General features: G+C 29.1%; 1 protein-coding gene across 1 annotated transcript in view; it reads left to right on the forward strand.

Moving 5' to 3' along the window:
* The first annotated feature begins 6,645 nt into the window (after nucleotides 1–6,645).
* Nucleotides 6,646–13,519, forward strand: part of appl2 (adaptor protein, phosphotyrosine interaction, PH domain and leucine zipper containing 2) — an 18,324-nt gene continuing 11,450 nt past the window's right edge. Inside the window, exons 1-8 of the mRNA XM_051099125.1 lie at nucleotides 6,646–6,777; nucleotides 7,789–7,887; nucleotides 9,782–9,841; nucleotides 9,964–10,035; nucleotides 10,385–10,472; nucleotides 11,624–11,665; nucleotides 11,768–11,826; nucleotides 11,924–12,070. Of these exons, the coding sequence (XP_050955082.1) occupies nucleotides 6,721–6,777; nucleotides 7,789–7,887; nucleotides 9,782–9,841; nucleotides 9,964–10,035; nucleotides 10,385–10,472; nucleotides 11,624–11,665; nucleotides 11,768–11,826; nucleotides 11,924–12,070 (624 nt within the window). The 5' untranslated portion in view covers nucleotides 6,646–6,720. The remainder of the gene's footprint in view (nucleotides 6,778–7,788; nucleotides 7,888–9,781; nucleotides 9,842–9,963; nucleotides 10,036–10,384; nucleotides 10,473–11,623; nucleotides 11,666–11,767; nucleotides 11,827–11,923; nucleotides 12,071–13,519) is intronic.

Raw genomic sequence — 13,519 nt, forward strand, 5'->3', positions numbered from 1 at the left:
AAAAATATAAAAAATGTATTATATTCACAGATCTGATTTTTTATATTTATTATGAAGAATTTACATGTATAATTTACATACAAATAATTATTAAAAACAATCTTCATAGGTCAGAATATTAGAATATTTTAACTAAACAAATAAAATTGGACTAATAAAAACTGTATAAAGCAAGCAGTAAATAATATATTTAATGTAAATAATTTACATTTATAATGTAAAGTTTACAAATGAATGTACGATTTCAAGTTATTAAAAATAATATATATATTCACAGGTCAGATTTTAAAATATTTAATATGAAGAATTTACACATACAATTAGCACAAATAATTTTAAAATAATAATAAAAATATTCACAGGTCAGAATATTAGAATATTTTTTAATAAATAAAATGGGACTAATAAAAACAGTAAAAAGCAGGAAGTAAATATTATATTTAATGTAAATAGTTTACATTTATAATGTAAAGTTTACAAATTAATGTACAATTTGAAGTTATTATATATATATATATATATATATATATATATATATATATATTCACAGGTCAGATTTTTTATATTTAATATGAAGAATTTACAAGTATAATTAACATACAAATGATTATAAAAATAAAAAAATTCACAGGTCAGAATATTAGAATATTTTTACTAAATAAAATGTGACTAATAAAATAATAAACAGCAAGAAGTAAATAATATATTTAAATAATTTACATTTATAGTGTAAAGTTTACAAATGAATCTACAATTTCAAGTTATTAAAAATACAAAAAAAATAAATATATTCACAAATCAGAATTTTAAAATTCAATATGAAGAATTTACATACAAATAATAAAAAATACAAATCTTTACAGGTCAGAACTAAATAAAAGGGGACTAATAAAAACAGTAAAAATAATATATTTAATGTAAATAATTTACATTTATAATATACAAATGACAAGTTAATGTACAATTTAAATGTACTGTATAATTGATTTAAAATATATAAACAATTCAATAAATATATTCATTGGTCAGAAATTTAATATATATATATAATTATAAACACATGTAAGAATTTTAAAAACATTAAAAACATTTGACAAATAAAACAGTAAAGCAAGAAATATTAATCAATTATTTATTAAGATTAGTTAAACTTAATAAATAAAAAATACAATAAATTAAAATGTAATGCAATTAATCAAAAAGCCTAATTATATTTAGAATTGTATTTATAATTTTAAAGTAATTATAAGCAATTAAATAAATATCTTTGTAGGTCAGCATGTGGAACAAATAAAAAAAAACAAAAAAACAATAAATGGCAAGCAAAAAAAAAAATATATATATATAAAAAATAATGCAAATGCAATACAGTGAATTAAGAGATGTAATTATATTTGATATAATTTACATAATTATATTTATAATTAAATAAATATTCATACAAATAAATATGCAAACGTTCAAAAATGTATTCATAGGTCACAGATGTAATAAATATTTATTTAAAGAACTTACATTTATAATTTACTTAAATAATTATAAAAATCTTCACAGGACTAATAAAAATATAAAGCAAGCAGTAAAATAACAACAGTTAAACAGTTAAATTATTAGCAGTGTACAAGGAAAGATATTATCATATTTAATAGAAATATTTTACATTTATAATTCATAAAAAATATTAACAATTCAATAAATATTCACATGTCAGAATTTTAAAAACATTAGACAAATAAAACCAGTAAAAAGTTCATTAAAAATTTATTTTTAAAAAAGGCTACTTATATTTATACTTTTCTAAATAAATATTTTTGCAGGTCAGAACGTGATGAATATTGAAAATTAATAAGAACTAATAGAAATGCAATACATTGCATCAAGAGATGTAATTGTATTTAATATAATTTAGATTCATAATTAAATAAATAATCACGTCAGAATGTAAATGTACAAAATAAGTAAAATAGGACATATAAAAACTGTAAAAAGCAAGCAAGAAATAAAACATTTATTGATCAAATAGGTACAAATGAATAAATATTCATATTACAATTATTCTAGAATGTAAAACTATTAACATTTATAATTTATATAAAACTAATTAGAAATAATTAAGATATCACATGGTTTATAACTTAAGTTTTCTTTTTCTTTACACAAGTCTATGACATACAAACATCACCTGATGTTTTCTGACAGGCGGTTTCTTATGGTGACAATGTGACAAGTTGTCAAGTGATTTCTTTTTGAAAACAATGTAAAAAAAAATTAGACAAAACAATATTATGGCAGTACATTTTCAGCTGCTATTGAAAAGTATTGCAGTGGTTCAGTGCAGGCTGTGTGTCCAGCTCATAAAACCTGACCTGAATACTACAGAAACCCTGAAAAAATGACATGCCAAAAGCAGAAAGTCATCAAGTGTCATGCCAAAAACAACCGTCCCCACATACAAGTGCTCTTTTATTTCTGGGCAATAAACATCAGTCATTCTCTGCTGAAATACATCTCTGTTATATCCATAAAACCGCTCAGCCCTGCAGAGAAACTCAATAGAGACACTCAGTGGTGGAAATGGCCAAAATTCCCTGGGGGGACTCTAGCTTGGAGGGTGGGGGTGGGGGGCAATTATGGTACTTTTAGATATCCTTTCTGTTGTATTTAGTTATAAAACCCTTTATAATCTAAAGTAACATTAAAGGGGTCATTGGATGCTAAGTTCACTTTTTCATGTTGTTTGAACATTAATGTATGTACAAATCTACCCTATAATGATAAAAATCCATGCAGTGGTTTTTAATTAATCTGTAAAAATAATATCCCCTTTTTCAAATCGAGTCATTCTCAGATGCCTGTTGTTGTGGCGTCACACCCACAGAGGCCGCTCCCACGATAGTTGATTGACATGAGCGTTTTACCTCAGATCAGCTGTAACAGTCCGACCTCCATTGGTTTGATGTAAGTTAGACAAGAATATCTCTGATTGAGCGATTGAGGTGTTGTGTTGCTGGATGTAATAATGAACGTAGTGGTCGTCATTTACTCCCGACATCTGAGCCACTGAAGATGCAGTGGATTACATTTGTTTGTGAAGGGAATGCACCTCCCGATCTACATATATCCGTCTGTGTTCACGCGAATCATTCGTGATCCAGCTTCACGTACAGCAGAAGTGAGTATAAGGGTTTTTTAATGAATCTCTGCAATCACCTTTCCTAATAATGTGCTAGTTAGCAAGTTTAGCGGCTAAACGCGGCTAAAGTAAACAGGCTCGTCACTCCACAGAGAGAAGAGAGGGGCGGGCGAGCACAGCTCATTTGCATTTAAAGCAGCCTCGATCAGAATGAGATGATTTTTGCAGAGCTGATTGTGACAAGGTAAAAAGGGTGTTGTTTTACACAACCATTGACAATTTTTAACCAAAGTATATGATAGTCTTTCATTAAGGCCCTAAAGAATCATATCAACTTGTGGAAAATGGGCATCCGATGACCCCTTTAAATTGTGGTTTCGCTTCAGCGACTGTTGTTTACACACTCGCCCCTCTGATCATCATGAAAGCTCCTGGTCTTAATAGCAAGCGTTGCGCATCATCCAGAAGTTCCATATCAAGAACCAGAGGACACGCTACGTTCATGTACACCGTCCGGCAACAGGTGTGTTTTTTAGGTCCGGAAATAACTAGAAAACAGAATTTGAAAATGTAACTAACATGGTTGCATATGCAAACGCTGGCTCTCATGCACAGGTCAATCAGATGGCAATAAGACGCGTTCATGAGTCCAGGGGCGTAAGCAGATATTTGCTGTAGAGAGTGGGGTCAGAGGCTGCGTGTCTCAGCCGCCACAGAATTGTGATGAGGAGGGAGATTTTGGAGGCCTGGGATCAGATGAGGCGACGCAGAAATCCAGCTCCGCTAGCAGGCGCTTGAGTCTTTTAAACAGACGTTTTAATGTATCTATTTTAATGGATCTGTAAATATTTAACTGTTGAAATAAAAGCCTTTTGTTAAAATGGTGAGGGTATGTTTATTGTACAGTGTGTCCTAGCTTGTGATTTATGGAATATCTGATTCTTTCCAGTAAGTTAGTGTGTGTGTGGGGGGTAAGTTAGTGTGCTTAAATGGATAGGATGGTCCCCTGAGGTAATTCAAAGACACTTCAATCCCCTTGAGAGGGCTTTCTTCTGTTTCCCGGCTGATTGTTCACATTTTGCAAAGCCCATCACGTCTACACTACAAGACTGTGAATAATACACTTGTTTATGAAGCGTTTTTCACATCTTTAGCAGTGCAGATGGGTGTGAGATGATGCTCGGTTAACGAGTCTGTATTTTAACGAACCTTTTTATTTGTTCTCGCACTCGATAGGCTAATTTTAATTCGCTGAAATCTCTCCCTCTTGCAGTGTGTGACTGCTCACCCACATTTAAAGATTGATGTGACGCAATAAAAATCGAATGCGTATTGTTAAGGAGCATTTCATTGGTTGGATTTACTGAGCGAATTCGCCTTCACTGAGGCTGAATGAAACCGTTCTTGAACTAACAGAATATAAGAAATAATGTATGGTAGCTGGGTAGCAACTGATTACATGTAATCTGTATTGTGTAATTCCGATTCCAAAAAGTAGGTACACTCTTAAAAATAAAGGTGCTTCACGATGCCATAGAAGATCCTTTTTTTTGTCTAAATGGTTCCATTAAGAACCTTCTGTTTCACAAAAAGTTCTTTGTGGTGAAAGAAGATTCTTCAGATTATAAAAAGCTAAGAAAGAGATGGTTCTTTAAAGAACCTTTGACTGAATGGTTCCTTGTGGAACCAAAAAAGGTTCTTCTATGGCATCGCTGTGAAGAACCTTTTAAAGCACCTTTATTTTTAAGAGTATACTTATAATTAGAGTAAATTACATTATACTTGTAATCAGACTAGTTAGGCCTATTTTTTTGGGTTACATGATTATATACAGCAATAAATTATTAGTAATTTGTTGATTCTCCCTAATTCCTCTTTTTCATCTTTTAAATTTTGTTTTCTAAAATAGCGTACTTCTTATGTACATTCCGAAAGTCTTCAAGTTTTGTGGGCATTCACACAAAGTCATTATTCAGGTGGCAGCACAGCACTGATTTACAAAAATCGTTTCAGGTTTAAGAAGTGTTTCAACATTGTATCAACTACTGATGAACACATTGATTTTGTATTTGAATTATCACTCCGTAGGTTATTTTACCATGTATTTCTGTGTCTTTTGAAGGCTTTTGTCTTTCAAACACATTATAATCCACAAACTTTTTTGTCATCTGGTCTTCTTTCACCTATATATTTACTTAAAATACCGCTGAGATTTAAAAAATTAATATTTGAATTAATTTGCTTCTTCATTGTTGTAGGTTATGGCCACATGACATTGCAGGTAAACATAAAATATGTAATTTTTATTATTATTATTTTTTAATCATTTTAAAATTATTTATTTTAGTTTAACTTTTTTTTTCTTATTTAATGAATCATTATTTTTTTCACTAAACCCCTGCAGTTCCTTCACAAACACAATGGGGAAACTTTGATGTAATATAATGTTTAATCCACTTCATGTTGTTAATGACAACAAATGGAATATTTTTCCTTTTTTTTTGTATTTTATGTCAATACGATACAATATTATCCTATAATATAATTACTATAAATCAATGTGATAAACCAGTTAGGTCAAAAGTAATCTAAAAGTAATCAAAATGTAGTCTGATTACCTAAAATGTGTAATGTCATGTAATCTGAAATCAGTAACAGATTAAGTAATCTACCCAGATCCGGAAATATAATATAATATAAATAATAATACCTTTCATGAACAAGGCTGACCAACTAAATTCGTCAAATGAGTAAATCTCGTTAGTAACAAAGGTCACAAAGGAAGCGGAGGAACTTATATATATTTTTATAAGGTTTATAATTATAACTAATTATAAACATGACTGAAGGTCAACACAAGGACTCTGAAGAAAAGCAAAGCCTGTTCAAATCCCTCTATCTGCCTGTCTCTCTGTCTGTTTCTGTATTTAAGAAATCTAGTTAATATCAGGTTAAATATTGTTTGGGCCGATGACAAATGGAGGACACACATGTTGGTTTCTGAGATTCAAGGACGGGAATCACGAGTGCTCAGCCTTGAGGTGTTAACAAAGAAATGTTTGTTATGACAGCGGCGGGAGCCTCTCAGGAGCCGTTCAGGGGCCACCGAAGTCTCCCGAACTTCCTTATGCCCCGTGGCACATGATGCAGAGATGCAAACACGCTTTTAATCACACGGTGAAGAAAACATGAGCTTCTATTTGTAAATCTACATATTCCACATTAAAATACACTTAGAAAAATAAATAATTAAATAACATAAACTGAATGAACTCGCAAACGTTGAATGACTGACAATATGTAGTGTAGTGTAGTCCAGCAGAGGGTATTGTTGGATAGCTAGAAGCTAGCACGGTTTCCTAACTGACAGAAAAAAAACACTTTATCTTCCTTATGAGATATTATATATGGTTTGAGTTCCCGACACAAATTATTATTTATGACGGTATGTTTATGTGTATTTTGGCAGCAGGACTTCATTTCCCAGCATGCACCTAAAACAGTTCCGGATCGTCTCCGAGCAGCAGCATGCTGGGAAGTGTAGTTCTCATCTTTGTATTGCGTTCCCACCGTCTCCGACGTGAAAGATGCCGGCCGTACACCACAAATTATTACTCGAGGAGGCCTTGCAAGACAGTCCGCAGGTAAAAATTCGTTTGTTGTATCTTCATTCAGTGCTTTAGTAGTCATAACAGTTTGGTTTTGTTCGTTTAGCGTTGCTAAACTGATGATGCGGTTGTCGAGTCGCGCGTACGTCGCTGAACGCAGCGTTTATGTGCCAGCTAATCTAAACAAAACATAGTTTTAGACTAAATTTAAGTTCGTAATTAATCGGAGAACCACCCCAGCTCAGCTCATGTAATTGCATGTGTGGTTCATTTTTAAAGCGTTTTAATTGTCACATAAGCCTCATAGATGAGACGCATCCTGCACGTATGTTCATCATATGTTTATAAATACGAGAGACGCGTCAAACATGCGTCTGACGCTACAAACGCGCGTCTTATTAAAGACTATGACGCTTTAAAGTTGCAAATGTGTTGCTAGCAGTGGAGTTGTGAATGAAGGGGCCTGTATGGGAGGAGTGAGATGTTGTTTAGGTGGTCCAGACCACACAAGTCTGATCCTGAGACATTAGAATCACGTATTAGTATCAAACCTGAGGTGAGAAAAAACAACAACAAATGATATTCAGCATCAGTTCAGCAACTGACAGGTCTGAGACATCCTGTAAAACATTTGCTATACGTTGATATATCATTGCATTGCATTGCAACAGGTTTTTATTATTACTGGCTGTGCAAATGTCATAATTAGGCCTCATTTGCATGTTATTCTATAGCAGGGCAAACCGTGAAGCCTCTCCCACAGTGAACTAATGATTTACTTTACATGCACAAGTTATTTGTCTGAGTCATTCCCCATAATGCTCAGTGCTCAAGATTGTGAACCCACAGTTGGTGTCCGCCCCGCCGCTCGCATTGTTTGCATTGGAAACACACCCAAAAAGTCTGTCCTGATCCCTGACAGAACACACCTGTGGATACACCCAGCATGCTTCGTGCTGCACGAATGCTTATCGGGTTCATTTAGCATGTTTGACATTATCTAAATATAGAGAATTGTATGCGTCCTGTGTTTACTGGTGTTTGCAGACGCGGTCCTTGCTCAGTGTGTTTGAAGAGGATGCAGGCACGCTCACTAACTACACAAACCAGCTGCTCCAGTCTATGCAAAGAGTGTTTGGAGCACAGGTATACACATGCTCTCATTAACTGTGAAGTTGAGTTGTTAAGTTTGTTGTGCACAAATAGGTAGTGCATGTTATTTTAGAGATAAACGTTTGTTTTTATAGTCTTTTAGCAAACATTCTTCACTTGTTCAAGAAATGTTCTCTTCTGATGATGTCAGCAAGGCAACAGGGGTGGGGAAAAATAATAACAACCAATAGTATCATAGCAGAACATTTACGATCCAATCAAATCCTTGGATAAACTCCCTGGATAAGTCCCACCCTACATTAATTTCCACTGAGTATTTTGTCATGCTTGGAAATATGGCACATTATGATTGTTAAATTAATAATTTAAATGTGTTGTTGTCTTTAAATTTAATTATATATTATAAATGGCCAGACAAGAAATAATTATAATTATATTAAATCATAATATATGTTTTTAAGTGCTGAATATAAAATTATAGTTCTAAATATGTAAATATAAATTTGAATATTTATCAGAATGTTTTAATATTTTAACTAACTAAATAAAATAGTGTTTTGTTGTCTTTGAATTTAATTATATGTTATAAATGGCCAGACAAGAAATAATTATAATTATATTAAATCATAATATATGTTTTTAAGTGCTGAATATAAAATTATAGTTCTAAATATGTAAATATAAATTTGAATATTTATCAGAATGTTTTAATATTTTAACTAACTAAATAAAATAGTGTTTTGTTGTCTTTAAATTTAATTATATGTTATAAATGACCAGACAGGAAATAATTATAATTAAATGAAATCTTAATATATGTTTTAAGCCCTGAATATAAAGTTATGATTCTCAATATATAAATATAAATTGTAATATTTGTTTATGTATTTTAATGTAATTATGACACTGAATTTATAATTGTAAATCTGAATGTATACAGTTATAGGTCTGAATATATAAATTTAAATACTGAATATATCCGAATATAAACTTTTTTTTTTTTTATAGATCTGAAATGTAAATGTTTGTTATAAATCAGAATTTTAATTTATAATCCTAAATACATTAATGTAAATTGTGAATAATAATAAACCCTGATTATGTATTTATACGTTTTATAGATTTCTATCTGTATATTTTGAATTATAACTATATTTTTGGATTTAGATTTATATATTCAGATATATGTAATTATATGTCAGAAATAAAAAATTAGTCATTAAATTTAATTATATGTTTAAATGGCCAGACAACAAATAATTATAATTATATAAAATCTTAATATATGCTTTTAAGTCCTGAATATACTTATAATGTAATATGTAAATCTAAATCTGAATATTTATCAGAATATTATAATATTTTAACTATTTTAAAATATTTTTATTTAAGTAAATAAAATAGTGTTTTGTTGTCTTTAAATGTAATTATATATTATAAATGGACAGACAGGAAATAATTATAATTAAATTAAATTATAAATAAAATTAAATTTCATAGATTTATTTCTGTACATTTTGATTTATAACTACAGTTTTTGGTTTTAGATTTATATATTCATATATATAAATATGTAGCAGAAATGAAAATTTGTCTTTAAATTGAATTAAATATTATTTAAATTTATACCTATATTGTCAAATTTATATAACTTCGTTTGGTAAATAATAAAAAATAAATAAATGGAAATAAATAATTCAAATATAATATTATGTTTTTTTTAATTTAAATTTAATTTACTATTTTAAATCAAATTGAAATGTTAAATTACATCATTTTTAATAAGTTTAGATTAAAATAATTAAAATTAGCCCCTTTAGGAAGCACAGTGTATATTTTCAGATTTTGCTGTTTGTGTTAGCATAAGTTTTCACCTCATACCAGCTCTGATTTTTCATCTAACTGAATAAATTTTCTGTATCTGCAGAATGAAATGGCTCTGGCAACAGAACAGCTTTCCAAGCAGCTCTTGGAGTATGAGAAACAGGTAAGCAGTTTTTACTTCCTCTTTTAACGTAAGCAGTGCATTAGCAGTCTTGATGAGTTCTGGGAGTGTCTGAATATCGGATGTGCTACTGATCAATTGGACCTAATGCTTTGTGGATGCAGAATTTTGCTCTGGCGAAAGGCGATGAAGAGGTGATCAACACTTTGCAGCAGTTCGCCAAGAGCGTGGAAGAGGTGAGAAGACACCTGCTGTGTTTGTGTGTATGTGTGTGTGTTTGTGTGTGTGTTCATCTGTCTGTGTGAGCGCAGGGTCTCTCGGTCATCAGTCATGTGGCAGGTGTTCTAGGTCGGTTCTCTCATGCAGGTTGTTTGAGGTTTGCCAAGATGGCGACATCACCTGATCATATGACCTTCAGCGAGATCACACCTTCAACACTGCAGAATTTTTAATGTTATCTAGATTAAAGCAGCAACTCACACTGTGACATTTTCATTTACGTATAATGTCCAAATGCACTTCAAAAATAGTGAAATATATTTTAGCAGTAACATTAGTATTAATGTTGTAATCATTTCTCTCTAGCTGAACTCTTTGCATTCTGAACTGGCCACTCAGATTGCAGACAAGATGGTGTTTCCCATGGTGCAATTCAGAGAGAAGGACCTTACAGGTACCACAGCTACCTTTGGGATCATCATATTTAATTTTGATTTATTGTATTATTCATTCATTTATAGAATAAATGTTTTTATACAATTTATTTATTTTAAATGACTCAGAATCACAATCAGTGTAGTTTTTAATAATTCCATAAGCGAAATTTCATCATCTCTCTGATATTTAAATATTTGTGTAACTGTACCTTCAAGACTATTACATCCATTTTTTAATTTTATTCTTTTTTTATACTAATTGTATTTTTTTTATATTTATTTTTACGTATTTTAAAAGTGTAAAAATAATCATTTAAAAATACTATTAATTTGCTTGTGTTTTTAAAATAATGTTAATCATCATTTTAATATTAATTCAGTTATTTCTTAAACATCATATTAAATTTCAAGCAGGCAAATTCAATAATAAATTCTTTTATTTTTAGTAAAGAAACAAAAACTAATATAGATAGTTATTATAATACTAATTTAGTAATATGTATAATTAATTGATTAAGTTATACACATGAACATAGATGTCTTTGATCATTACATTTTTCAAAAACAAATTTTATAATAAATTATATAATATATGTATTTTTAAAACAATATCTTTTCATTTAATGTTAATATTTATATAAATATGAAATTAGCTTTTTTATATTCCTTAAATCATTCTTTTAAACATATTTTAAGATATTAAAGTAATAATTTCAAAAACATTATTTTATTTGCTTTATATTTTAATATTATTATTTCTGTAAATATTAATATTAATCCTGTTATTTTTTTTAATCATTGAATTCCAAGTAGACAAATTTAAAAAAAAATTTATTATTATATATATATATCTTTTTTTTAAACAATAATAGTGTTTTATTTTCTTGGCATCTTTTAATTTAATATTAATGTTTAAATTTTTTTATGTTCCTTAAATCACTCTGAATCTCAATACATTTTTATAATTTCATAAGCGTTTTTTTTTTTTTTTTTACAATTTCTGTGATGTTTAAATGCTTGTGTTACTGTTCCTTTAAGACTCTTATATGTTTGTTTTTATGCTTTTTATATGTATTTTTTTTATGTTTTTCAAAAGAAAATCCTGTTTTCATGATCTCAGTATTATGTGAAAGAGATTTCAAAAGTGCTGTGATGTGTTTGCTTTCAGAGATCAGCACACTGAAGGAGATATTTGGCATCGCCAGTGATGGTATGAGGTTAATAATATCTCTTTATTAATAATGGATGAAAAAAAATACATCTATGCTAAATGAAAACCACTTTTACACACTTTATGTCTCTGTCTCTTCAGAGCATGAAGCTGCCATGGTCAAATATAGTCGTTTGCCTAAAAAGAGAGAAAATGAAAAGGTAAACTTTGACATGATATATCTGCTGACTGATATGTTTTATGAAACCCACCAATCAGAATCCAGTATTGAACAGTTAAATGTATGTGTGTGGACAGATCAAAGCAGAGGTGGTGAGAGAGGTGGCGTATTGCCGCAGGAAGCAGCATCAGGCCGCTATGCAGTATTATTGCGCTCTGAACGCGCTGCAGTACAGGAAGAGAGTGGCCATGTTGGAGCCCATGCTGGGATACACACACGCTCAGGTCTGACACCTGATCAAAACAACCTCAACTAGCTGTCAATCACTGCTTCACTCTTTCATGAATCAGCTACATTTGATAGATGTTACCAATTTAAAATATGCACACTTGTGACCACACATCAATTACCGCATGTAGTCTAGCTGTGGGCTCTATAAAGAAATAGTTAATGTCGTAACACTTTACAATAAGGGGTCATTTGTTAACATTGTATTAACTAACGTTAATGAACAATGAACAATACATTTATCACACTATTAATTAATCTTTGTTAACGTTAGTTCATAAAAGTACAGTCATTTATTGTTTGTTCATAATGTTAACATACACAACTTGTGATTTTAATAATGCTTTAATAAATGCTGAAATTAAGAGTAACTAAGATTAATAATTCATTCTTAGTTTGTGTTAACTAATGTATTTAACAAATGTGCCTCATTGTAAAGCATTATCGGTAATATTCTCGAAAATGTTGGTCAATAACAATATACCTTATGATACATATGAAATAAATTTTAAATATATGAAAATATATTAAATACATTTTTTTTAACAGCCACGTAAATTACAAATAGTCAAATTTAAAAATATTTGAAGATATTAAAATAATTTAAAAAATACTATTTTGGTATTTTTAGTAGTATTATTTCTATAAATATTAATATTAATCCAGTTATTTCTTGATTATTGGTGACTTTTTTTTTATCATAATAAATTCCAAGTTGACAAATAACAAAGTTAAAAAGTTTAAAATAAATAATTGCATTTTTAATAATAATAGTAATAATAATAATAATAATAATAATAATACAATTATTGTTATTTATTAAAATAATCATTTCAAAAATATTATTTTATTTATTGTGTTTTTAGATTGTTCGGATGTTAATTATTTTAATAGTCTGTTATTTTTGAACACATACAATTTTAAAAAGTAAAAAGGAATATGATAATATATTATATTGCACTAATATTTTTTAATATTTATAACTGCAGTTATAAATCACATTACTGCAAGAACAATATTTTGTTTGTTTTTAGGATTAATATTGATATTTAAAATGAAGTTATTAATCATATTAAGTTCTAAGATTGTATTTATACTAATAACAAAAAAATAGTGTGTGTGTGTGTATATATATATATATATATATATTGCCTTTTAAAATGTCACATTTTAAAAATGCTGTTTTTTTTTCTTGGTTTCTTTTATATTAATATTAATAATTCTATAAATAATTTTTCAGTTGTTTCTTGAACATCATATTAAATTCCAAGTAGACACATTTAAAAATTATTTATTTTGAGTAACAATTGTTATATTACACATTTAAAAAAGCAATTGTTTATATTGCTTAAAAAAATTCACATTTCAAAAATGCTGTTATTTGCTTGCTATCTTTTAGATTAATATTATTATTATTTATTATTATTGAATAATAACATTATATT

This window comes from Labeo rohita, chromosome 25, assembly GCF_022985175.1.
Source record: "Labeo rohita strain BAU-BD-2019 chromosome 25, IGBB_LRoh.1.0, whole genome shotgun sequence".
Classification (NCBI taxonomy): Eukaryota; Metazoa; Chordata; class Actinopteri; order Cypriniformes; family Cyprinidae; genus Labeo; species Labeo rohita.